Below are 27,849 nucleotides of genomic sequence, written 5' to 3'. Positions count from 1 at the left end.
AAAGAATTACAAAATTTATAATTTGTTTGATTGTCTATCTTAAGTACCCTACTTGTTTGATTAAATTTGTTTAATTTGTTTGATTTGTTTGATTGTAAAATTAACAGTACAATACGATTAATGGTATGATGTATAATGGTATGATGTAAATTGTAACCTACCTGTTCAAAATCGGAATGGAAATAAAAGAGCAGGTTACTCTTCTATTTTGGTAATTCCGTTCTTCTTCAACCCCAAATAATCAAAAACTGGCTGTTGTATCCTCACATCGTTCATTTTATTTTACTTCAATTTCAGTATCAGCTCTTACATGTAATTTCTCATCGTCATTTCCTCACACGAGAAAACCCACATCTTCAATTTCGAAAAATGAACCCTCATATCCGACTACAAAAACTAAACTGAAGGAGTCGCTACTACTGACAGTCAAAGACTGAGCCTCACTCGAAAATTTCCTCAGAGAAAGGCTCAAATCATCAGGTGAAGGTGATATTACTACCATTACTCCTAATGAAGCCTTGTGTATCTTTGATTACATGCTCCGTATGCACCCTTCTCCGCCTCCGGTTTCTTCCTTCAATATTATGCTTGGTTGTCTTGCTAAGAATAAACATTATGATACTGTCCTTTCACTCTTCAAGAGACTCAATTCAACTGGGTTGTTTCCAGATCTTTATACTCACAGTATTTTGATTAACTGCTTTTGCAAAATGGGTAGAGTTTCTCATGGTTTTGTTGTTCTTGGGAGAATCCTCAGGTCTTGTTTTACTCCAGATGTTGTTACCTTTACTTCTTTGATTAAAGGTTTGTGTGCGGAGAGTAGAATCACGGAGGCCGCCGCATTGTTTACAAAACTTAGAGTGTTTGGTTGTGAGCCTAATGTTTTTACATACAATACTTTGATTAATGGATTGTGTCGAACTGGCCATACAATTGTTGCTCTAAATTTATTTGAAGAGATGACTAATGGAAATGGGTAATTTGGTGTAGTTTGTAAGCCAGACGCTATTACATACAATACTATTATAGATGGTCTTTGTAAGCAAGGTTTTGTGGATAAGGCCAAGGAACTGTTTCTGAAGATGAAGGATAAGAATGTTAAACCTAACGTGGTTACTTATACCTCTGTGATTCGTGGTTTCTGTTATGCTAACGATTGGAACGAGGCGAAGCGTTTGTTTATTGAGATGATGGATCAAGGGGTACAGCCTAATGTTGTGACTTTCAATGTGATCATGGATGAGCTCTGCAAGAATGGGAAGATGGATGAAGCAAGTAGTTTGTTGGACTTGATGATTCAGCACGGTGTGCGTCCAGATGCTTTTACCTATAACACATTACTGGACGGGTTTTGCTTGACAGGTAGAGTTAATCATGCGAAGGAACTATTTGTTTCTATGGAGAGTATGGGGTGTTAAGTAAATACAAGCACCAGGTCGGTCATGCTATTATTTCCACCCCGGCGTGGATCACCTCAGCCTATGGTACGAGCCGAACACAGGGACAAGCATAAACCGACCAGAGGGGAACCCCTGCTAGGGGAATGTATCGACCAGAGGTATACACCAAGCCGATACCTGTCCCCCAGAAAGCGGGAACACGATCCCACAGAACCGCGGCCGTTACACTGTTCCCAGAACACAGAATCGCGGCCGTTACGCTTTTCCCAGAACACAGAATCGCGGCCGTTATGCTTTTCACAGAACACAGAATTGCGACCGTTACGCTTTTCCCAGAACCGTTGAAGGACATGTAAGTCCCCACGTTTGCGACAATGCAACGGTTAGAGTCCCGTGAGGGGCTGCCACTACCCGAAAAAGGGGGGGATGAAGGGCAAACGGAAAGGTGGGGACAGCGGCTATAAAAGAAAAGGAACTCAACGGAGAAAAGGACAGAAAAACTGAGAGAGGGAAAACGCTGCCAAATTGCAACCAGACCATTGTCCTACGAATTTCAGATAAACTTCTTGAACCCAAATCACATTGTTTTCCCGTAAACACCTTGAGCTAACTTAGGCATCGGAGGGTTTACGCCGGCAAAACCACCGGCGTCTCTGATCCGTTTTTAGTGAGCGCAGGTCTATTGAGAGGAAGGGGGACGATTCCAGTTCCAGTGAACGAGCAACAACAGATAACACAAACGTTGGTGAAAGAATCTGGTCGGTCAAAGGGCGAGCAGATTTCAGCATCAACATTTTGGCGCCGTCTGTGGGGATCTGGATAAAAAGCTCCACCGAATTAGCACTTACCGGAGAGACAGAGAACAAGTAGACATGGATTTGTCAAGGAAGGACGCTTTGAGGGAGGATAACGAATCGGGGGAAACAATCACCCTTCGGGAAATTGTAAATGAAGCCCGAGAGAGGGTGACGCAAGATCGATTGGAACGGATGGAGAGGCAAATGGAGACTCTCGCCACCATATTGAATGAGCTAAGAGATGAGCGGAGAAGGGATCGCGAAATCCCCGTGGGGAGAGATGATGTGGGAGCAGAGCCCAACATCCGGAGGCATAGAGTCGAGGAGATCCCTCCGCCAGCGGACCAACCTTATGGGGTTCATCCCCACAGAAGCACTGGTTGGATTCCTGGAGAACAAGTAGACGAAGGGAGGAACCAACCTCGCCCCAGGCAAGTACCGGGAGCTGATGGCCGAGGAGTCAACGCTGATGAAGGAGAGCTCAGACAGTGGTTGCAAAATGACGAGCAGGAGCGAGATCAGATAGCTGCACGTGATCCTGACCGTGCTGTAGAATTGGAGGGAGAGGTGCGCAGACTAGCGCAAGTGATAGAGGAGATACAGGGTAAGAGGAAACCCCCGAGCTGGAGGATAATGCTAGATGAAGAATCTCCGCTATCAGCTGAGATCATGGGTACCATAATCCCAAGAGATTTCCGCTTCCCCGACCTCAAATACTCCGGGCGAAGTGATCCACTGGTGCACATTGAGCGTTTCAACGACATGACAGGTGTGCAGGGGCTGACACCAGCTCAGAGGTGCAGGGCGTTCCCGTTGACGCTAGAGGGACGAGCTCGAGAATGGTACCGCAAGCTGCCCCGAGGAAGTATAAAGGGGTATGAGCAGATGTGTCAGGAGTTGGCCGAGCAGTTCCGAGGGGCAGTAGCCCCAGAGGACGACATGATGGAACTGATGGGGATGAAACAGGAGGAGCACGAGTCCCTACGGGATTTTGTAAAACGATACCACCGAGCCGTACTTGATTTGGGAGCTTTCAATCACCCGCAGGCGTTGAGGGGTTTAAAGGAGGGTGTGAGGATAGGCCGGCTATGGTATAACCTGAGAAGCCCCCTGGTGCAGAATTATTCAGCAGGGTATGAGCAGGCGAGACGAGATATTGAAATTGAAGAGGAGAAATCAGCAAGACTAAAAAGTGAACAGCTAGAAGAGCTGAGGCGGAAGGAGCGGAGAGCCCCGAAAGGGAGCGGGTTGGGAAAGCGAACTGGAGAATCTTCAGGGATGGGCGGAACATCAGCTCGGTCCCACCCTTACCCCATAACTCCGAGAGCACAACAGTTCCAACACAGCCGGGCTCAACCTCCACGCCCCCCAATCCCAGAGCGGCAGCGAGAATTCCGGCAGATGGCTGCCCACCCCTATCACAACACTCCCAGAACATTACATGCAACCGATTCCAGGGCTAGTCGACTAGATCAATTAGCAATTGGGACAGCCCGAGGTGACATTCATGATAGCCGATCAGTTCAGCTAATAGATCAGAGCTCGGCCTATAGACAATACACTCCATTAAAGATCTCCATGGAGGAACTATATGAGAGGATCGAGGGAAGAGGCCTGCTATACCCTCCAGCCCCAATAACAAAACCGGCTCATCGACGGGATAAGAACAGATTCTGCAAATTCCACGACACTCACGGTCACACAATCAGCCAATGTCGTGACCTGAAGATTCAGGTGGAAGATTTAGTAAGGAACCGATACTTGGATGAGTATGTAGACGGAGTGTCCCCTGTCATTGAGTCAGAGTACATGCGGGATGAAGGAGTTGAGAGGAGTCTAGAACGAGAACAGCCGACCATCCGTGTGATAGCAGGAGGGCCAACATTGGCCGGGGATTCAAACAGAGCACGGAAGAACTATGGGAGATAGGCCATGACTGGCAAAGAGGTGCTTCTGAATTTACCGGCAGCCAAAAGAGCAAAAGTGCGGCAAGTTCCTATTATGTGGACGGAAGATGACGAAGAGGGTATTTTGTATCCTCATGAGGATGCCTTGGTGATTAAGGCAAAGATGGCCGGTACAGAATTGCAGCGAATACTGGTAGACTCGGGCAGCTCAGTAGACATCCTGTTTAAGTCGGCCCTAGATGATATGGGGATTTCAGATTTGAAGCTGGAGCGGACAAATACTTCCTTGAAAGGATTTGGAGGGGGACGGTTAACTCCCTTGGGGATCATTGAACTCCCGATTACTGTGGGGACAAAGCCGTTTGAACGAACGATGATGCTGGACTTCGTCGTGGTAGAGGAAAGAAGCCCTTACCAGATGATATTGGGGAGACCGTTCATGAGGATAAGCCAATGTGTAATGTCCACGCATTATCTAGCGCTGAAGTACAGAGTAAATGGAGTTGTGGGTGTAGTAAAGGGCGACCAGAGGATGGCCAGGAGCTGCTATGCTACAGCGGCCAAGGAAACGTTGCAGGTCACCTCTCTAGATAACTGGGGGGAGTCAAAAAACGGTCGCCAGGAACCTGTTGAAAAGCTGGAGGAAGTTATTGTTAGCAGGAGTGACCCGAGCAGAGTGGTTAAAGTCGGATCGGAATTGGGTGAAGAAATAAAAGGCGAGCTGGTGAAGTGTCTACAGTCCCATGCGGACATATTTGCCTGGTCTCATAAGGATATGCCAGGTATTGATCGAGGGGTAGCTTGTCATAAGCTGGCAGTCAGAAAAGGGGCAAGGCCGGTGAGGCAGAAAAGGAGGTGCTTCAACCAGGAACGGTACGAGGCCATAAATGCGGAAGTAGAAAAACTGCTGAAAGCGGGATTTATAAGGGAAGCCAAGTACCCGGAGTGGATTTCCAATGTAGTACTGGTAAAGAACGCCAATGGGAAGTGGAGAATGTGTGTAGACTTCACGGACCTCAACAAGGCATGCCCGAAAGACAGCTTCCCCCTACTAAAAATAGATCAGTTGGTGGACTCAACCGCGGGTCATAGTCTGCTCAGTTTCATGGATGCCTTCTCCGGATACAACCAGATACCCATGAACGAGCAGGATGAGGAAAGCACGACCTTTATAACTAACATGGGTTTGTTTTGCTACAGGGTGATGCCTTTCGGCCTGAAAAATGCAGGAGCTACCTATCAAAGGTTGGTGAACAAGATCTTCAAGCCATTGATCGGACATACAATGGAGGTATATGTGGACGATATGATCACAAAGTCCAAAGAACCAAGGGATCACGTGAAGCATCTTGAGGAAACCTTTGAATTACTGAGGAAGTACGAGATGAAGCTAAACCCGGAGAAATGTGCATTTGGGGTCAGCTCGGGCAAATTTCTGGGATTCCTGGTGAGCCATCGAGGGGTTGAGGCCAACCCGGAAAAGATACGAGCAGTGATAGAAATGAGGTCCCCACGAACAGTAAAGGAGGTGCAGAGCCTTACGGGGAGGTTGGCAGCATTGAACCGATTTATTTCGCGAGCCACTGATAAGTGTCACCCTTTCTTCCAAGTCATAAAGAAAGGGAGGAAGATGGACTGGACACCAGAATGCGAGGAGGCATTTGGACAGTTGAAGGAATATCTAGCCCGCGCCCCGTTACTATCAATTTCGAGAGAGGATGACCAGCTGTTTTTGTACTTAGCAATCTCTAAGTGGGCTACCAGCTCGGTTTTAGTCAGGGAAGAAGAAGGGAAGCAACGCCCGGTATATTACGCAAGCAAGGCCCTAGTGGACGCAGAAACCAGATATCCGCTAATGGAGAAATGGGCGCTAGCTCTGATAACGGCGGCACGCAAACTCCGACCATATTTTCAAGCCTACCAGATTGTTGTGATGACCGATCAACCCCTTCGGCAAGTACTTCAAAAACCGGACGCGTCAGGTCGGTTAGTAAAATGGTCGGTGGAGTTGAGCGAATTTGACCTGTCGTACAGGACCCGAGGGGCAATCAAGGCCCAAGCCCTGGTAGATTTTATGGTGGACCGCATTGAACCAGGGGAAGGGGTCCAGGAGGGACAACCAGCAGAACAGGAGGATTCGAAGGGGATATGGTTGGTGATGGTTGATGGTTCACGTAGTGAACAGGGATCCGGGGCAGGAGTTATAATACGAAGCCCATAAGGTGTTGAGGTATCCTACGCTGTAAAGTTCGAATTCCAGCTTACGAACAACCAAGCTGAATATGAGGCCTTCATTATTGGTCTCGGTCTTGCACATACGCTACGAGCAGAAAGGGTTGAAATCCGAGCAGACTCCCAGCTAGTATGCAACCAGCTCAGCGATCAATTCCAAGTAAGGGAAGAGAAATTGGGATTTTATGTAAAGAAGGCGAGGCAGATGGTCGAACTATTCAAGGAAGTAGAGGTGAAGCAGATATCCCGGAACGAAAATTACCGAGTTGACATGTTGGCTAGGATGGCCGCAACTGTAGATCCCAAATTACCTAAATCAGTTCCACTAGAGGTGAGGACCTCGCCGAGTATAGGAGAAGAAGTAGAGGTAATGAGAGTAAGCACTGAAGAATCCTGGATGGACCCGATCCTTGCATACATCCGCGATGGAGTTTTACCAGAGGACAAAAGGCAAGCGAGAAAGCTAAAATGCCGAGCAGCGAGGTACACATTACTCGATGGAGTACTCTATCGCCGAGGATTCACTTTGCCCCTGTTGAGATGTGTGGATGATGAGGAGGCAGATTATGTATTAAGGGAAATTCATGAAGGAATTTGCGGCAATCACTCGGGAGCGAGAACTTTAGCCTTCAAGGCACTCCGACAAGGATACTTCTGGCCAACCATGCATCAGGATGCGAAAAGGATGGCAAAAAACTGTAAAACCTGCCAAAACTTCTCCGAGGTTCCCGCACAACCCCCAGAGAAGCTGACCACCATGACATCCCCGTGGCCTTTCGCTCAATGGGGAATCGACTTAATCGGACCGTTACCTAAGGGCCGAGGAGCGGCGACACATGCAATTGTGGCGATAGACTATTTCACCAAGTGGGTGGAAGTGGGAGTCCTCAGCCAAATCACGGAGAAGAAGACAACATATTTTATTTGGAGAAATATCATCTGCAGATACGGGATCCCCTATGCCATCGTTACAGACAATGGGAGACAGTTTGACAACGGCAACTTCAGGGAATTTTACCGAAATTTGGGGGTGGACCTGAAATTCTGCACCCCCGCACACCCCCAGGCAAACGGACAAGTGGAAGCAGCCAACAAAGTGATAAAGAAGCTCCTGAAAACTAGACTGGGAGAGAAGAAGGGGGCCTGGGTTGACGAGTTACCAGGAGTGTTATGGGCTTATCGGACAACTCACAAGACCGCCACAGGGGAAACTCCGTTCGCCTTAGCATTTGGTCATGAGGCGGTAGTCCCAGCAGAAATTGGAGTGGGGACACATCGAACGGAATATTTCAACGAGGAGCAAAATGACGAGCAGATCTGCTTAAACCTAGACTTGCTTGAGGAAAAGAGGGCAGGGGCATCGCAGAAAGTGGCCCAGTGTCAGCAAAGGATGATGCGTTATTACAACAAGAACGTACGCGTGTGGCAATTCCGAGCAGGAGATTGGGTACTTAGGAAGGTGAACCAAAACACCAGGGAACCTAACCATGGCGCCCTTGGCCCGAAGTGGGAAGGCCCGTACAGGGTGATACGCGCCACTGGACCAGGAGCTTATAAGTTAGCATACCAGGATGGGCGAGACGTGAAAAGGTCGTGGAACGCCAAGCACTTGAAGAAATATTTCCAGTAAGCAAAATGCTCTACTGAATTCTCGTTCTGACAAGTTATTTCTGTTAAATGCATGATAGCCTGTTGTACATGCATATGTTCTATGTTTTTTGTAAGGCATTCAAATTTCAATAAAGATGAATTCAGCATGAAGTCCCCTGGTAGCAAGACCAGTAAAAATATTACTAAGGCAACAAAATGCATGTTTCTGCTCGGTCAACGAAAGACCAGCAACTAAAATTATGAAGATGTTACTAAGGCAACAAAATGTCCGCTTCTGCTCGGTCAACGAAGACTAGCAGCTAATTTCTCGAAAGTGTCACTAAGGCAAGTAAGTGCCTGCTTCTGCTCGGTCAACGAGGACCAGCAGCTAAATTTATGAAGATGTTACTAAGGCAACAAAATGCCTGCTTCTGCTCGGTCAACAAAGACCAGCAGCTAAATTCTCGAAAGTTTCGCTAAGGCAAGAAAATGCCTGTTTCTGCTCGGTCAACAAAAGACCAGCAGCTAAAGCTACGAAAATTCTACGAAGGCAACAAAGTGCATGCTTCTGCTCGGTCAACAAAGGACCAGCAGCTAATTTTTCGTAAATTTTATTAAGGCAAATGAGTGCCTGCTTCTGCTCGGTCAACAAAGGACCAGCAGCTAATTTTTCGTAAATTTTATTAAGGCAAATGAGTGTCTGCTTCTGCTCGGTCAACGAAAGACCAGCAGCTAATTTTTCAAAAAAATTTAATAATTAATGTTTACATTAAAAAAATTTATTTAAAGGTAATTAATAATAATTTCATCAATTAAATTATCAAATAAATTTAATTCAACTCAAGAGTTCATACAAAAAAAAAGGGGGCCTAAAGATTATGAGAGTCAGCGGCTCCAGCAGCTGAAAGATCAGCGACCTCGGGAGGTAAAGGGTCAGCAATCTCAGGAGGTGGGAGATCAGTATTACCGGGAGGTACAGGCACGGACCCTTGACCTACTTCGAAAGCACGTCCCCCAATTTCCTCCTCCTGCGCCCTATCCAAATGAGCCTCCACCTGATCCTGCTCACCCTGCTCCTTATCTCCCTGGCTGGCCCCAGCCATATACCTCTCCACCCCAGATTCCAGCTTGCTCATGTCGAGCTCGGGGTATTCTTCCTTGAGTACAGACATGATACACTTATAGCTGAAAGCAACCCCGGAGTTGTACTCAGCATCCAACCGATCATCCACATCAGCGGATTTGCCTTTCTCTTCAGCCAGCTGGTCACTCAGAGATTTGATCTCTCCCTCAAGGGCGGTCCTCAAAGTATCCCTTTCACTTTGAGCAACTTGAAGGTCAAACTTTAGGCCACCCAACTCGTCCTCAAGATTGGAGGAGGTGGACTCAACAACCGCAACCTTCTCCGCCAGCTCCGACATCTGCTGATTCAGCTCGGCCAGCTTCTCCTTGGAACGATCAGCAGAGTCAGCTTTCTTCTTCAGCTCCTGATTGTCAGCTTGAAGCTTCCTCTCATGGCGCGCGGCCCCGGCCTTGTAACACGAAACCATGGTGGCCAGCCTGAAGGATACTCTCTGAACAGAAGCAGCCAACTCTGAGAGGTCCATACTCTCAATGTCCTTCACCATCTTGGGCCCCACCGATCTTTTGTAATCCTTCTGATACAAGCTCAGGTAGTCGCCTTGTTCCCGAGATGGCAAAGGGGAGGATCGGTCCCCAGACTGGAGGCTGACCTCGGGACTCTTGTCAGAAGTTCTCTCCCCACCACTCTTACGGGGCGGGGGAGGGGGCAGAGCAGGAACAGGAGCCTTGGATGGGCCTACGCTGGTTTTCTTCGGAGGAGGAGGTGGGTTGCTGGAGCTGCCTGAAGCTCGACCACGCTTTCTGGTCATAGCACTGAGAATCTTGTTATCCATCCCGGCAACTATATCCACTAAACCCGAGCCGACCAGACTTGTTGGTGACAGGAGGTCTTGGCAGGTAGACGCGTTCAATAGAGTCGTTTCCACCTGAAGCAAAGGCCGATCTTCAAGCCCTCCAATCAGACCCCACGATTCTGAAATAGCACAAAAGGTTAAAGAACCCAATAAGTAGCGATTTTATCAATAATATAGGCAAAAATGAACGACCTGGGGTGACAAAATTCGTTGGAAGGTAAATATCACCACCCAGCGAGTGAGCTGCTGGACACCAATTCCCCCCAGCAAAGAAGAATTTGTTCTTCCAATTTTTGCACGAGGAGGGGAAGCCGGTGATTGGTTTTCTCTTCGCAGAGCTCGACATGAAATAATACCAGCCTGCTTCCCTCGGGCTACTCCTCAGCTGGTATATATGCTTCACTTCAACAAGGGAGGGCTCCTCTGATTCACACCTCTTCCACAACACATACATAACCGAGAGAACCCTCCATCCATTGGGATGTAGCTGACCTGGGGCCAGGTGCATACCACCCAATATCTTAGCAAAATAACGTTGAAGGGGCAGCCGAGCTCCTAATTTGAAGCTCTCCAGATGCATCGTCACATACCCCGCGAAGGCTGACTGGGGACGTCACCTTTTCCTGGAACTACCAGGAGAACCTCTGAAGGAATGTCGTAAAGGTTCCTCAGCTTGAACAGATCAGTTTCGGTGGTAGCACAAGCTGTGTAGTCAATAGGGTAAGAATCCGCCTCTACCCTATGACCAAGATGCCTTCTTTGAGGAGGTCTGCTCGGTCCGGAGCTGCTCCCCTCACCATCACCGACTCCTTCAGGAACCCTAACCCCACCATAGCTGTGGTTCTCACCAGAGCCCGAAGCAGGTCCGCCTCTATTACCTACAAGCTCTATTTCGGGGGAGGGAAAGACAACTAAGGGGCGTGGATACTCAAGGGTATCCCTCCCATGGGAAGGACCTACACTACTGGAGGGACCTAAGAAGTCGGTGGGTATTGGCACGTTGAGGCCTGAACTCTCCGATTCTTCATCACTCTCATCAGCAATCAACTTTCCTCTCCGGTTTGACATATCGGAATCCCAAAAGAAAATAGAGAAAACTCGAGTATATGGACACAAAGAGGGCAACACAGAACCCAATCAACAACAACCAGAGGAGAAGTTAAAAGCAATACCTGGATTGAACTGTCACTGATGACGCGGCCGTGATAGAGAAAAAATCCAGCAAGTGGATACTCCAGACACGAGAAGTGTAAGCAAAGTTCAGAGAGGGGGTTAAGTAACGACGGGGAGACGAGTAACAAAACGATGACGATGTGAGTCTAGGGATTTGAAACGAAAAGGGGGAAACGAAGGCATTTAAAGTGATGGAGACGCCAGCTCACTCACCGTACATCGAGGACAGATAACCCGTCGTTTCAAATTTCAAATACGAAGAGTCTGGAGATGCCACGTCACTAACCGTTACAAAAGGCCAGGGTAGATGTAAGCCCAGATATGCAATGGGCGCGTGTTCATTTAGGCCCATGCTCAGGTCGGAATCTCCTCAGAAGAAAAATGATATCTCAGATCCGTCCCATTAGACAGAAGACTAGAGGAAAAACCCCAGAATGGATAAGATCCGACTATCAGTTTCTACTCTTGACTCATTTCACTCGCAAGACCAGAAACTGGGGGACTGGTGTTAAGTAAATACAAGCACCAGGTCGATCATGCTATTATTTCCACCCCGGCGTGGATCACCTCAGCCTATGGTACGAGCCGAACACAGGGACAAGCATAAACCGACCAGAGGGGAACCCCTGGCAAGCATAAACCAACCAGAGGGGAACCCCTGCTAGGGGAATGTACCGACCAGAGGTATACACCAAGCCGATACCTGTCCCCCAGAAAGCGGGAACACGATCCCACAGAACCGCGGCCGTTACGCTGTTCCCAGAACACAGAATCACGGCCGTTACGCTTTTCCCAGAACACAGAATCGCGGCCGTTATGCTTTTCACAGAACACAGAATTGCGACCGTTACGCTTTTCCCAGAACCGTTGAAGGACACGTAAGTCCCCACGTTTGCGACAATGCAACGGTTAGAGTCCCGTGAAGGGCTGCCACTACCCGAAAAAGGGGGGGATGAAGGGCAAACGGAAAGGTGGGGACAGCGGCTATAAAAGAAAATGAACTCAACGGAGAAAAGGACAGAAAAACTGAGAGAGGGAAAACGCTGCCAAATTGCAACCAGACCATTGTCCTATGAATTTCAGATAAACTTCTTGAACCCAAATCACATTGTTTTCCCGTAAACACCTTGAGCTAACTTAGGCATCGGAGGGTTTACTACGGCAAAACCACCGGCGTCTCTGATCCGTTTTTAGTGAGCGCAGGTCTATTGAGAGGAAGGGGGACGATTCCAGTTCCAGTGAACGAGCAACAACAGATAACACAAACGTTGGTGAAAGAATCTGGTTGGTCAAAGGGCGAGCAGATTTCAGCATCAACATATGGGTTGCAAACATACTGTTTTTAGTTACAGTATTTTGATAAATGGTTACTGCAAGAATAAGGAAATAGAGGGAGCGTTAAACCTTTATAGCGAAATGCTCTCTAAAGGAATTAAGCCAGATGTTGTTATACATAACACCTTGTTTATTGGTCTTTTTGAAATACACCAGGTTGAGCGTGCTTTCAAGCTGTTTGATGAGATGCAGCGTGATGGCGTGGCAGCTGATACCCGTACATATACTATCTTTATCGACGGGCTTTGCAAGAATGGTTATATTGTAGAGTCAGTTGAATTATTTCGTACTTTGAGAATTCTCAAGTGTGAACTTGATATTCAAGCATACAGCTGCCTCATTGATGGATTATGTAAATCCGGCAGACTCGAAATTGCATTGGAACTGTTTCATAGTTTGCCTCGTGGAGTCCTTGTAGCAGATGTTGTAACATATAGCATCATGATCCATGGGCTTTATAATGATGGCCAAATGGATAAGGCACATGATTTATTTCTTGACATGGAAGAAAATGCCGTGGCGCCCAATGTCATCACATTTGGTACGCTTATCCATGGTTTTATCCGAATCAATGAGCCATCAAAAGTTATTGAACTTCTTCACAAGATGAAGGAGAAAAATGTAATGCCAGATGCATCAATAGTTTCAATCGTTGTGGACTTACTTGCAAAGAATGAAATTAGTCTGAACTCACTTCCGTCATTTACTGTCCACGAGCGACAGGAGGAAGTTGATGAGTCCAATGTCAAGTAGCAGCAGCATGTGTTTTCAGCCTGAAAACCTGATGTGGAGCATCTCATTCATGTTACAAAATGACATGCCGCCCGGTGACAGCATGTTCTTTCTGGTGCTGTTTATGGATTCTGATTGTTGTTGTGATCTGTAGAGTCCCATTCATATAGCAAATCTTGATCCGGACAATCTAGCATATCTGATCACCAACTGTACATGGTTTTTGATGCCAAATTAAATATGGTATCACGTTTTTCAACTTGTTATTTACGATAGTGCTTCCATTGGATGGCGACAAGAAACTGTAAAAAGACCCTCTGTCTTGTTCTCTCTTAATGACCCATCACTTTAGAAGCTAATGAATTAGTTGCAGCTTGTCTCCTTATTGGTACTTGACTGTCATTTGTGCTTTGGATTTACAGCATATTTTATCCTTCCTGTACTCTTTGCATATTCACCTTTGGCAGCTGCTAGTATGTATAAATAAAAAACCCTGTATACATTGTAAGGTTTTTTATTTAAATTCTGTTAAACTTAAGTTGTATGTACCTTCTGTGAAATGATTCATTCTCCATGCTGCTACGGCCTAGGGCTTATGTTTCTAATGGAATCAACCTGCTGTGAGCGTAATTGGATCGCAAAATCTCGTATTCCCTCTCGTACACGATACGGATTTAGGTTCTTAGCAGTTGAATCAACTTGTTACTTCCTTTGATTGCTAGGGCAATCGCAACCCAATATGAGAATCTGTGAATTGTCATGTTTTTAATCTGTGCTTGTAGTTTTGGATCATGTAATGCTTCAAAGAATAAGCGAAACCATTTCTAGTCCTCTTTACATACCTTTAATCAAATACATGTAGCTTGTCACGTGTCACTTCAATGGTGCTTTGAAGTTTTTTGAGCAATTTTATTTTTTTTAAAGATTTTTTTTTCTAATACTGTTATCTATTCCTACCTATTAATAGGAGGGAATTAAATTAACATCATCTTACCACAAGAATTCGGGTCTACAGCAAGAGAGCTACATAATTAAATTCAACAGAGTAAGGACCAATAAATGACGTTGCTTATGTTATGAAACTAAACAATTGCCACATGGCACTATCGGGCTAATCTACAGGTTTGCCATCATTAACAAGTGAAATCAAAGACGCATGCTGCTGCTCATCTACATGGTTAGCAAAGTTACACAAAAGATCATTTCTGTATATCTACTTATAGAGAGAAGAAAGAGAGAGGGAGATAATCCTTATGTGCAACTGCAAATTTCAGCATCTATTTGCATTGATTTACTCTCACCCGTACACAACCAGTTATCACATTCGAGAAATCTTCAAACAATGTGAAAAAAAATGCCTGAAAAAGACACAAACTTAGCTGTTTACATGAAAAGCAGCAGAAACTTGTGATTCTACCGATCAAAATGCACCTACTGTAAGGAAAGACGCTATACAGCTGACTCAGAAAAAGTTAAATAGTTAACAAACATCCAAGATGATCAACCAGTAACACAGTTCAAAACTTGGGCTGCTTTTGGCTACCCGGCTTTCAGAAGTCAATATTTAAATGAATTTTGAGGAGATTAGGATCACCGGTCAGTCAGATTTAGATAGAAAGTGAGAGATTGCTATTGCCAAGCCATTGATTCAATCATAAATGCTTTACTCTACCTGATAAGTATACAAAAATAGGAGTTAAAACAGAATAGATAAAATCATATTTAGGAACTCAACTGCGATAAATGACAAATGAAAACTAACCTACCTTCTGTACAAAACTCGTACATCTTCCTTTAAGAGCTGACTTTCCAAAAAGAGATCACCACAATCATTCACATCAACAGTCTCCACTTGAAAATTTTTATAACCACAATACTCATTCCATTCAAACCACATCCTTGAGATCAGTTCCTTCTTCAAGCAAGTGGCATGATCTTCCTCCTCAGGAGACTCAGCAGCAACCAATCTATATGCATAAACTTTCTTTGTTTGGCCTGGCCGGAAAGCCCTGCCGATTGCTTGGCGGGTCACTGATGGATTAAAGGGAACATCCAGAATAATGATGCGGGATGCCCCAACCAGAGAAATTCCCTCTCCACATGCCTTGATTGATCCAAGGAAAACTTTGGAGTGAGGAGAGTTATTAAACTGATCCATCGCCCACTCCCGTTCGTCAGCATTCGATTCCCCAGAGATGACAAATATTTCCCGCCCAAGAGTCCAGCCCTTCATCTTCGCTGCTAGTCTCTCCACAAATTTTAAGGGCAGGAGGTACTGACTGAAAACTAGTAACCTTTCACCAGAAGCCTCACATAAGTTCAACATATTCAGAAAGAATTTAGCCTTCACTCCATCTTTTATATCCAGTCTTTCCAACAGCTCATCCATCTTATCATCTGTTGGGGCACTTTTCTCAGAGAGGGAATTCATTTTCGGATGCAGATAAGTAGCCAATTTCGGATGTAGATAAGTAGCACTTCCAGCTGCAGCAATCTTCATCTTCCTAGACCACTTCTTTAACTTCTGGGTTTCACTCTTTTGTCTGGAACTGAGATTCAGCACTACTGTGAAATCTACAAGTCCAGGAAGCTCATCCAAGAAATCTCCTTTATAATAATGGAGGACACCACTAGTCATCTCCCGCAGATCTTTTATGACTGTCACTTTCCTTTGAAAATCCTCGTCACTTTGTAGAGAGTGCTCAACTAATTCGTAAAAAGTGTCCTGCGCATTTGTCTTTATCTGCTTCTTCAACCCAGATATTTGCACTCTACTCATTATTCGCTTAACAACAGACCGGGATGTGTCCATTTTCAGAAATTTAGGACAAACAAGCTTTAAAATATTGAACACCTCTTTGACATGATTTTGATAGAGCGTTCCTGAAAGTACAACCTTTCGAGGTGTCTGTACTTTCGCAAGGGACTGCAGCACATCAGTATTCTCGTTCCTTGGAGTATGCCCTTCATCCAAAATCAGGATTGAAGGCTGCTTCAGCAGTATCTCTTGACAGGTGGCTGAAATCTTGCTGGTTTCAGTGTCACAAATAATAGCGGAGAACTGTTTGTACCCCAAGAAAAGTATACTCTTTTCCTCAACCCACTTTTTCAGCACCTCCAATTGCTGAGCCCGACCATCAGCTTTTACAGTGTAAAAATCTAATAGAGGAATATCTTCCACTTGCCATCTTTGAAACTCCTTCTTCCATGTAGCCAAGATTCCTTTAGGAAGCACAACCAGTGGTCTAGCCTGTGGATATTTGGCTAAGAAACTTTGAATGAAACTGATTATCATAAATGTCTTTCCAGATCCAGGAGCATGGGCTAATATGCAGCCACCAGGATTATCTGTCACCAAATTTCTACGAAGAAAGTTAAAGCCTTCCACCTGATGAGGTTTCATGACCTTCGTATGCCTTGGATGAGCAGCAATCTCAGTCACCATCAACTCATACTCAGACAGCTTAACTCCAACATCAATTGATTCTCTATCTTTAGCACTCCGAAAATCAGATAGGTAAGTTCTATTGCTCCTTTTCACCTAAATTTAATGAAAATCAAAACCAAAGGTAATACCATTTCAAGTAAAAAATTAGCTAACAAGGCTTCAAAATTTATCCCAAAAGCTAAACTCAAGCAAAGCTGTTAAATTTGTATGATTACAGAAAATCTAAGCATATAATGACCGAGATAAAATTAAAGTAATAAAACACTTCAAGGTTCTGATGGAATTCACAGTATCATGGAATTTTGCAGCGACACAAACACAAAGCAGTAGAAACACCAGCAGGTTATTGAATTATTTTTTTTTTTTTGTTGAATACAGCAGGTTATTGAATTATTAATTACAAATCTCTGACCTGACAAGTGAAATAACGGTAAGTCAAATAATCATCAGGATACCAATGTACATCAATGAAAGAGAAAACAAAGTGCAGGACAACATGACCAACCAGTTAAAATGTTCTACAATTTTAGTTCTCTGCTGTTCCTAAATACTATTTTCCAGTTTCGCATCAAATAGTGGCAGAAGCCCACTAGTTTCAAAAGAAAAGGTGCTCAAGAGCGCTCACAGGTATCCACAAGCAGAAAGAGTCCAAGACCTTGCCCAGGGGCAGGATATACTTGGTGCTTCCTGAGTTATTGCTCAGTGAATACAACAGGAACACCACTCTTTTCTTGCTTTTAGAAGGAAACTTAAAAAATAATTGTATCAAGGATAAATTGATTAACAGGGAGTGAATAGCCATCCACAGATGAATCAAAAGGATATTCTTTATCCACCAGCTAGGTACAAAAAATCTCAAATGTGCAGATAAAAAATTACAAGACACAATTCCAAAAAACACCCCTAATTTGAAGTAGGTACAGAAAACACCGGAAAGCACAAGGACAGCACCCAAAGTATCCCAGCAACAGAAGTAGCTACAAGAGAATCGTGTAATTGGAGCTTCTCAATTGCAAAGACTGAAAAACAGTAGTACCATACCAACACTACTCGATAAAAAATCTGAACAAGTGCATGCATTGAATATAACGACAATTTTCCTCTGTATTAGCAATTATTAAATATTATGCTACCCGGTTTGATTTTATGAACTAAGTATCCATAAAAATAATCTTCCGTACCCAATTAACAAATTTGTCTCTTTCATACTAACTTTGAGGGTATAATGCCCGTGCACTGTGTGGGAGGTTTACGAAAATTAAAATTTGTTGGAGTAGTTTCTTAGAGAAGGTTATACTGTAGCCCACATTTGAAACAATGATGGTGAGTTTTTTTTTTTTTTTTCCACTCTGGTACCCTTTTAAGTTTAGCATATGATTCAGTTGCAATCCACAAATCCTCCAGAGAAAAACATCCTCATTACAGCCCCACTAGACTCCAGAAGCTGAGCATTTCCGTCATGGATCCTCAACCGAAAAGTTCATGTTGAGCGAGTGTGTAGCTAATTAAGCTTGAAAAACTCGATCCCTTTGCTCAATTAGATGACATGCATTACAAACATATGCCCGATGAAAAACTCCCACTTCCATATACAAAATATATATTTCTGGAAGCACCATCTCATCCAACTTACTATTGCATCCAAAGTCCTCAGATTTCATATATTTATTATCAAACATCTACAGCCAGAATTATGTCCCGCATATTTGCATAACTCCTTTCTAGCATTAAGTGAAATAAAAAGGGAAAATTAATAAAAAGAATAACCTCACCTTATTGAATTGGACATCAATTATGGTCTCAATTCCTCTATCTATAACTCCACAGATGCGACAGACATAACCAAGATCATCCTTCAAGACAAATGAATGATCACAGTCATCCGCATCTTCTCCCATGTGCTCAGCAGATGAATTATCTTCAGCCACATCCTACCAGAAGCAGCATATAATAATAATAAATACTGCAGGAACTCGGTAAAAAATGGAATAAATAGCTAACAAAAATTAAGAAAAACATATCCTACATATCACTTTGCACAACCATCCATACAATAGTGATGTTCCATTAAGCACAAACAGCTGGCTGCAGCTTCTTTAATAAGGAGTACAAGGATCTAAGTTTCACCTTAATAAACTGATTATTGAACATGATTCAAACCTTAAACCCCTGAACATAATCTACATGCATCATTTCTTCACCAGCTTCCACATATGGTTTTCCAAAAGCTTATTGAACAATCATAATCCCAATTATTTGGCAATAATAGTGAACCTTTTCATTTTTTATTCTTTTTTACCAACATTATGGTTCCCCAATTTGCACAGCAAGTAACCATCGTATAAAGAAACTAAGGGTGAAGACTCTCTATCCTTGATAATAAAAAAAAAAAAAAAAATCTCCGAATCAAGAAAGGAGCACAAAGTAGGCATAAATGAATGAAAAGCAAAATTAATATAAACCAAATACCTTGGAAATTTCCATTGCCATTGACATCTCTTGCCAAATATCACCAAGACCGTCGTCTTCAGCCTTTTTTTGGTTGTCATCATCTCCTTCCACACCAACATAGACACCTTTATCCTTCTCAACCACAGTTTCACCAGCCAATCTTACCTGTTCTTCTATTCGTACCATATTGTCCACATTGCCTCGAACCTAAATATGGCATCACACAATCACTTTCAGATTGGATAAAATGATACCAGAAAATTGAAATATGCGAATGTTGACAACTACAAATGTAAGAAATAGTCCTGATAAACAACAACAAACGTATCATTTAGCGCCGAACATTCTCATATCCACTTCCTTGAAAGTTAAAGTTAATCGAAAAGTCAACTCTTACGACTGACATTAGCCAATAACTCATAGTTGGTCAAATATGATTTTTATATCCCTGTCAGTCAGCATTCTTTTCACAATTAACTTCCAAGATTACAATTGCAAGAAAGATTACCTGTATTTCTGTTAAAAATGGTCCAACAGGTGGCTGCATCAAGCGGACCTCTTGAAAAGGATAAGAAGGCCTCTTGTCCCCTTCATCTTCATCATCTGAAAGAACCACGACAGCTGGTGATTTTGATGGAACACCAACAGCCACACAATCTTCCTCCAAATCAATGACGGAATGGTGCGCTTGTCGATTTGCTGATTTCAAAGCTTGTCCACTCAGCTTTTCAGCATCCACAAACATACTCGACAGTGAAGGATTCTGCGAGAGAAGTGGACCAAATATCTGGACCTTCCGATCAATAAGTTCCTTTATTTCTTTGGTCACGCTTCCATATTTACCAGAGCTCAAGTCGTCCAGCAAATCCTTGATGGAAAATGGATCGGAATAATCAAAAGTATCTGTCTTCACTTTCATATCATGTTTCACACTTGTGGAGGGAGTTGTACTGCTGTAGCTTTCCACATCACTCGACATTTTCATTCTTTTATGTCTCTTCAAATATATTTCTATCAAGCAAAGATGAAAAGTGTGCACGAGTCAAATACACATAGAAGACAACACAATAAGCATAATAAACAAAAACTTCACATGCACAAGCAGTTGCAAAAATCACAATTCCATCGAGCAAACATTAAAATTTCACAAGAGTCAAATATAACTTCATCAATCACATTTACAAACAACACAATACACTTAATTAAAAAAAAAAAAACTCACACGCTCACGTAGTTGCAAAAATCACAATTCCATCAAGCAAACATAAAAATTTCACAAGAGTCAAAATACCAATAGCAGACACCACAAAACACGCTTAACGAACATAGACTTCACATGCACACACACATTTCAACAACGCTGCGCATTAACAAAAAGTATACACAGAGAGAGAGAGAGAGAGAGAGAGAGTACCATCAGGAGAAGCGTAATTTAGCGGCAAAACCATCACTGCGGGCTCCATTTCTCCACGAATTTAACAATCACTAAACATAGAAAATAATAGGGTTAATTTTTGAAGAATCAAACCCTAAATAAATAAACTCATTAAATGTGGGGAAAAAAAAAGACTTGATAAGCGACTTAAATTCAAGCAAAAGGACAATTACTTCGCCGTAAAACGCAAAACAATGGAGAGAGAGCGAGGGTCTGACTTGTGGGGCTGGAGCTTGGAGCTGCTTTCGGAGGCCGTTACAGCAAGGGGTGGTGACTGGTGAGTGAGAGTGATGGTAGGAAATAGGTAGAGTCGCGAAGGATTTCTTGCGTGTATTGCTATTTACTATTAGTACGTTGACGTGGCCGTATCTGATTGGTGAAAGAATGTAGAGGCGTGCTGTAGCCAATCGGAATGTGCCGTGTTTGAGGGGCGGAGGGACTTGGGGAAGAAAATGAACGTGGAAAAAAATTGTTGTTAGCTGGGGGGTAAGTGAAAGAAACCGACGTGGCATTTGATTGTCACACTCACGCCAGGAATTAAAGGGGATAGGCGGTCCCACAGATCCGTACTGTGTTTCGGTTTGTTTGTCTGTATGGTGTAGGTATATCCCGCGCTGGGAGCGGGGTAATCGTGGCCCCGCTGTCGGTATTTATTTTTATAGCTAAATCATTAATTTTATAATAACTAAAGTTTAAGAAGAAAAATATGTATATTTTTTCGTCTTTTATAATTTCTCTTTTTTTATTATTAAAAAAACTTAGGTAGCGTTTATTTTTTTATCTGAAATCTGAATAGATTTGAATTAGTCTGAATTCTGAATAGGTCTGAATGTCTGAATCTGAATAATATGTTTATTTTTTTGTCTGAATCTCGGAAAATAAGTATTAAGTTGTTTATTTTTTTCAACTTAAAAAGCTGAAAATATGTACTTTTATATTTGTATCCTTATTAAATTTGAATGTCAAATAAATAATATATTAAATACCACAATATTTTAACATTTATAAGTAAAACTATATTCAAGTGAATACATAATTATTTTAGAATTTTAATATATAAAATACTATAAATTTCAAATTTTATCGTATGTAATATAAGAAAGAAAAAATATGGATATTTTTATGTGGGGTAAATATTTATGGGTGAGTTTTGGGATAGACATGAAAAATAAATTATAAAACAGAGATATTTTTTACATTAGCAAGTAATTGACTTAATTCAGATTTCTCCATTAAGTAAAAAGTAAAAAAAAAAAATAGCTTATTTTATTAAGTCAAAATTATCTAAAAAGTCTCATTAAGTTATAAAAACAAACACCTCTAACTAACTTAATTAATTAAGTTAAGTCACGTTAAGTCATTAAATTAAAAAACAAACGCCACCTTAGTTAACTATCACCTCATTACATACAATTCAATTGACAGAAAAATTTATAATTCAGTAGATAATATGTATATCTAGTTCACATTTAATAACCTATAATAAATGTCATGAGTTATTGTCACATATATTCATTGTATCTCATGATAGTTTAAGTTCGATAATAAATGTGCATACATTAAGGAGTGATTGAATGGTCGCGTTGGTTATATAAACATAAAGTGGCTATCTCGATTAAAACTAATTTTATATAATATGTAAAGAGAGAGAATTAGAATATAAAAGGACTCACAAAATTAAATTGCCCCAGAGTCTAAAATTGAATGAATTTTAGATTCATCGGATAATTTTTATTATATTGTATTAAAATACTATTCTTATGCAAATTCATGTTTGGTTACGAATTCTGATAACATTGTAGTATATTAAAAAAGTAGCTGATGTAATAAAACAAGTATATAATTAATTCGATGGAGGGAGGAAGGTAGGGGTAGGGTTCAGGATATATTACATTAAAATACTTTTTATATTTTAAATTTAATTATTTTTCTTTTATTATTCAATAACACATAATAAATTTAAATTCATTAAATATCAACTTATATTTATTCTTAAATAATAATATATAATATAAAATATTAATAAATCTAAATATTTCATAAATAAATGATAATGCATTTTTTATTTCTTTTACATAAAATCATTCTAATTATTTTACTTTAAATATGTAAAAAGTATTTAATCATTTAGTATTTACTAAAATAATTAATTTAAAAATTAATTTAAACTAAATAATTATATTTGACATTAATAAATATAAATTAATTTATAATTAGATTGAAAATTCAATATTATATTGTATTATAACACAAGGTAACACAATGTATTATTAAAAATTTCATATATTATAATAGCTGATATATAAAAATAAACTATGTTATAATATAATATAACGTTATAAATTATAATATTATAACAATTTATTATTTGATAATAGTATATTATTAAATTATTTTTTTTTATAAAATTAATGTATAAAATAATTAATTTAAAAAATTAATGATTTAACACTAACATATTAATAAATTAAAATAGTACTAATTTAATTTTAATACTACAATATAATAATATTAAAATTAGTATTATATATATTATGGTCCATACCGCACAAAACAATTTATTCCATTACAACTTAATGCTATATGTCTAATGCAATATGTGAAAGGCGCTCTTCATGAATACGTGCTATTTCAATAATTTGTTACATTTAAGTTTTAATGCTGAAAATAGATAGAGTCATAGCACAATTAGCGTGCTGTATTTTAAATTGTTCATCAATTAAGTACTTAATATTCGAATTAAACTTAATATTAATCAAACTTTAATATCCAAAAATAACATTAATGTGAGATGAGTTGCTAAATAACATTCCATCAATAATTTCAAAAGTTAAACATATCATCAAACTTTCAATTTTCAAAAGAAGAATCGGAAAAATTACATTATATTAAAATAATAGTATAATATATTTTAATTATGTTTATTTTAATATCTGTATTTTCAATTGATTATATGTGAGCGATTTAATTTTGAGATGTATTATTAATTTAAAAAAGTAATTTAATTTTAAGTCAACTTTTATTAATGAAATGTAGTTAAATTTTTCATGTCTATTAAATGAAACAATAAGATATGTGTCATTTTCACCTTTAATTCTAATCTAAAACATGATTGAAAATATTCAATAACCCATTTGTCTTAGTTCAATTATTGAAATTTGAAATGAGAAAAAAAAAAAAGATAGCAGTTTTATAAATGTTAGCAATTCAACAAGAAATAAATTATTGGACGGAGATAAAATGATAATAGATAAAATACTAAAAAATTTATAAAATAATTATTAAAATGCCAAAAAGAAAAAGGAAAAATCTAAAATATTATAAAAGTTGATTCCCAAACACGGCCTTTTGGATTATGCATGTACTCCTTCGTCTTAACTCTTCGCCGTCCTTTCCTCGTCACCACCTTTGAGATTCTCCGAACCCAACTTTCACGTCCCGAGTTCGATTCCCGCAGTCCCCGTTTATTTTTCTTTTCCCTTTTGTATATTTTCGCGTTTAATAATAAGTTAATAACACACGAATGAAATTTCATCTTCTGATTCTAATTAACTTCTCTCTCTCTCTCTCTCCCTCCCCCCCCCCCTCTCTCTCTCTCCTCGAAGTTTCTTCTTTAGCTGCTTGAGTTGAGAAGACCTCCAGTAGCAATGGTGTCAGAGCGACAGTTGGAAGCCATAAAGGTGCAAAACAAAGACAAAAAAACTGAAAACCCAGAAACCCAGTTTTGTTTTTAGTTCAATTCTAGTGAAATTAAGGGTTTTGTTTTATGTGTTTTTAATTAGTTTTTGATTTTTGTTAGGGCGCGAAAGTGCTCATGGTTGGAGCAGGTGGTATTGGGTGTGAGCTGCTTAAGACTCTCGCTCTCTCCGGCTTTCAAGACATTCATATTGTTAGTATTTCACTTTTATTTTCCTTTTTTAATTTTTTTCGTTTGATTTTGTGTGGTTGTGATTTCATTTGCTGGAATTTAATTAGTGGTGACCAATAGTTTTTGAACTTATATCGTTCTTTTTAATACAAGTATGCCATGTGGAAACAGATAGATAGTTGATTTCTAAAGAATGGCACTTGAATAGTGGTAAGACGTTTGATTAGTTTTTACTGAATTGCTTTTATGGTGTTTGAGTGACATAGTTGTTGCCTTTTTGGATATTAGGTTTGTTATAAGCCAATGTTTGTGTGATACTTGTTAAAGTTGCTGATAGTGGTGATGAAGGTCGGACCAATGAATGGGCTGATGGAAAGGTGACGGTGATGATGGGGAGTGTTAATGAAAGGTGTAGTTGGCGGTGGCAGTAGTTTTAGTGGTGGTGTTGCTGTGGTTTTGGTTGTTTTAGTGGTTAGTGTTACTGTTAATTATGTGGGCTACGGCTGGTGGTGGACTTACTAATCGAGTGGGCGGGGTATAGCGTCTGAGGCTCTAGACCTAGAGCAGTTGTGAAAGGTTTGTATTATGTTGCAATGGTATGGTGATTGGTGGTCATGAATGGTTGTCAGAAGTTATGGCCCTGTAAGAGTGGTAAATTGACATTAATGTCAGCTTCAAGGTAGCTCTGCTGTTTATACAGTCTGAATGAATACTTAAGGGAGTAAGAGGAAGTGGCTGTTTTGATTAGTTAGCCTTTTGTTGTGGCTGCCTTTTTTTTTCTTTTCTTTTTTTGGGCTCCCCTCTTCCTTTGATCAGTGATATGCATGATACAATTTTACCCCTTTTTGTGCTTAAATTTCATTTTTTTTAATTTGCTTTTATCAGTTCATTTGAAATTCTTTAGATTTTGCATCAGATGCTGCCATTAGTTATTGGTAGTAATAGTAATTCTTAGTGCAATCACTTATTTGCAGATTGACATGGACACCATAGAAGTCAGTAACCTGAATAGACAGTTTTTATTTCGTCAATCACATGTGGGACAGTCTAAGGCCAAGGTAACCACTTAAGCGAGAATCCTTTCTCCTATGCTTTCAGTTGCTCATTTTTCATTTTTCATTTTTTAAAAAATTTTTAAGGTGTTGACATCAATGTTTCTACCAGGTTGCTCGAGATGCTGTCTTAAAATTTAGGCCTCAAATGAGCATCACAGCACATCATGCAAACGTCAAGGATCCTAAGTTCAATGTGGAATTCTTTAAACAATTCAATGTTGTTCTGAATGGACTAGATAATTTAGATGCAAGGAGACATGTGAACCGCCTCTGCTTGGCAGCTGATGTCCCTTTGGTTGAGAGTGGTACTACTGGGTTCCTAGGGCAGGTAATTTGACATACTAAGTCTTTGGACATATTTTCTTTATCTTTAATGGGGCTTTTATACATATTGCCTTTATTATGCTGTTTGTTGGGGTTTTCGCGTTTCTTGCACTATAAATTCAATTCAGTTGAGTGTTTTATGATAAAATATTCAACCTCCCTGCATTTGTTAACCCAAAGTAATTCTAGTAGAATATGCAAACCGCAGACAGTGGCCTACTAGATGGGGTACTGGCTGCTAATCACCTACTATATATATATATATATATATTATAAAATATCTTAGTTTTCTAAGGGTCAATTTGATAATGTTGTAGCTCTTGAAATAATTGTTGTTACTTATGCTGTTCAGCTGTGAAGAAAATGTAAATCACCAAATTGGATATAATGTTGAATAAAATTTATTTAAACATTTATAAACATGTATATAAAATATATAATAATTGATAACTAAAATAAATATTTTATATTATTAATTTTTGTTATCTCAATATAATTAGTAATAATAATAATCTCTATAAATTTGATGATTTTATTTTCTAATTAATAAGGATAATTTTGGATTTTTGTAATATATATTAGTATATATATATGGAATCGTATTAAGTATAAAATTGATTTTCAAAATCAGATTTTGAAAAGTTACTCTTTCCTGCTTTTCTAAATTTGCCATAGGATGGAGTGGTTTCTAAAAAATTTTATCAAACACCACAATTAGTTTTTAGCTGTTCAAAATCACCTTTGAACTTCCCAAAAGCAATCCCAAACAGGCCCCAAGTATTTTAACCAAAATACCCTTATTTTCGTTTGGTTGTGATTCTGTTGGTAAGTCTGCTTAAGGTTTTGCTTAATTTTGAATAATACGCTTGAACTTGGAAGTTCTTTATGCTAATTAATGGATATTTTCAGTTCTGTACTTGGTATGATTGTGCATGATGAGCTAAGTTCATAATTTTGAAATTGTCAAAAATGCTCTTTTGGATCTTATTGTTTTCATTACGGACGGTGGGCTGAACTCATGTTATTGATTTTTACTACTTGTAGAAGTATTTTAATTGAGGCATGCTAAAGTAATTATTATTAATCATGGTTGACTGTTGCTTTTTTTTTTTTTTTTTTTCCCCTTTTGCCTGTTATCTTGCAGCTGCCAATAGCATTGTGTTGAGTGACCATGAGAGAACTAGGAAGCCAGTAACACTGTTTGACATAGACTCATTTACACATCTTATTATTATCAAATGCTTTTATGCCTGAGGAGCTGAGCCTATATCTGATTGACGACATTATGGAAGCTTCGAAGTGCAATAAAAATTAATATCTATTTCAAAGCAGCAGGCCATCCAATATAATGAGTTGCATTGTTCTTGTTATAATTATTTTGACATTCCTGATTGTCTAATCTATTGAATTTTACCAAAATTATGAAAAATAAAATCTGTTTGACTTACTTACTTTCTATTATTATGCTTAGTTGTTCATCTTTCTTGGTCTCTACCCATCTGTCTGCATATTCATTCGTATGAGTTGACTGTCTTATGTTGATCTATTTGTTGTTTAATATGGTCATGATGATGGTCTTTACTCATGTCGCATTCTTGGAAGTAGGTAACAGTGCATGTAAAAGGGAAAACAGAATGCTACGAGTGTCAGCCAAAACCTGCTCCAAAGACCTATCCTGTGTGTACGATAACGAGCACTCCATCAAAGGTAAATGTTTCTGTTTTGCTATAGTGTCAAGATTGATTGGCTATAACTTATTGTAGATTAGAGTAGGCAAAATGAGTGAAACCCCTCATGTTTGTCTAATCTGAGCATTACCCCCCTCATGTATTAAAATATAGTAAAACCTCCTTGACGTTGAGAGTATTCTGTTAAAATCACGTTTATTGTTGCTTTTCCTATTTTACCCTTTGCATCTGTCTGATTGGATCATCTCTTCTCGCTGTTTCAATGTCTGACCCAATTCGTATTTGAAAAAAAAAGAACTGTCTGACCCAAATTCTCCTTCAAACACAAATCAATACCAACCAACTTCAAACTTTTCCTTAAAAAATTTAGAGGCTAAGAGTAATTCGGGGGGGGGCGGGGGGAACCAAATTTCCCGTTGGATGCTACAACTCAAAACAAAAACTTGTGCAACAAACCATAACTGATAAATAATAGTA

At 40.3% G+C, this 27,849-nt stretch overlaps 2 protein-coding genes and 1 pseudogene across 2 annotated transcripts in view; 2 read left to right on the top strand and 1 right to left on the bottom strand.

Annotated features, from left to right (window-relative positions):
* The first annotated feature begins 507 nt into the window (after positions 1-507).
* On the top strand, positions 508-13,124 carry LOC18034017 (annotated as a pseudogene).
* A 1,230-nt stretch (positions 13,125-14,354) lies between these two features.
* On the bottom strand, positions 14,355-20,882 carry LOC18034979 (protein CHROMATIN REMODELING 35). Its single transcript, XM_006423319.2, has 7 exons — positions 20,611-20,882; positions 20,417-20,487; positions 19,511-20,013; positions 19,021-19,209; positions 18,324-18,482; positions 14,870-16,644; positions 14,355-14,775 (listed from the first exon to the last, which is right to left on the bottom strand). Exons 2-7 carry the CDS (start codon positions 20,463-20,465, stop codon positions 14,772-14,774), a joined length of 2,679 nt encoding a protein of 892 aa, XP_006423382.2. The 5' UTR covers positions 20,466-20,487; positions 20,611-20,882; the 3' UTR covers positions 14,355-14,771.
* A 2,922-nt stretch (positions 20,883-23,804) lies between these two features.
* The window catches only part of LOC18034484 (SUMO-activating enzyme subunit 2), an 8,214-nt gene continuing 4,169 nt past the window's right edge, over positions 23,805-27,849 (top strand). The window contains exons 1-5 of the mRNA XM_024179718.1: positions 23,805-24,117; positions 24,237-24,326; positions 25,280-25,363; positions 25,470-25,688; positions 27,290-27,391. Coding sequence (XP_024035486.1) covers positions 24,085-24,117; positions 24,237-24,326; positions 25,280-25,363; positions 25,470-25,688; positions 27,290-27,391 — 528 coding nt within the window. The 5' untranslated portion in view covers positions 23,805-24,084. The remainder of the gene's footprint in view (positions 24,118-24,236; positions 24,327-25,279; positions 25,364-25,469; positions 25,689-27,289; positions 27,392-27,849) is intronic.

This window comes from Citrus clementina, unplaced genomic scaffold (genome assembly GCF_000493195.1).
Source record: "Citrus clementina cultivar Clemenules unplaced genomic scaffold, Citrus_clementina_v1.0 scaffold_8, whole genome shotgun sequence".
In the NCBI taxonomy this organism is placed as follows: Eukaryota; Viridiplantae; Streptophyta; class Magnoliopsida; order Sapindales; family Rutaceae; genus Citrus; species Citrus x clementina.
The sequence above is the reverse complement of the archived record's forward strand: the minus strand, read 5'-3'. Positions and strand labels throughout refer to the sequence as shown.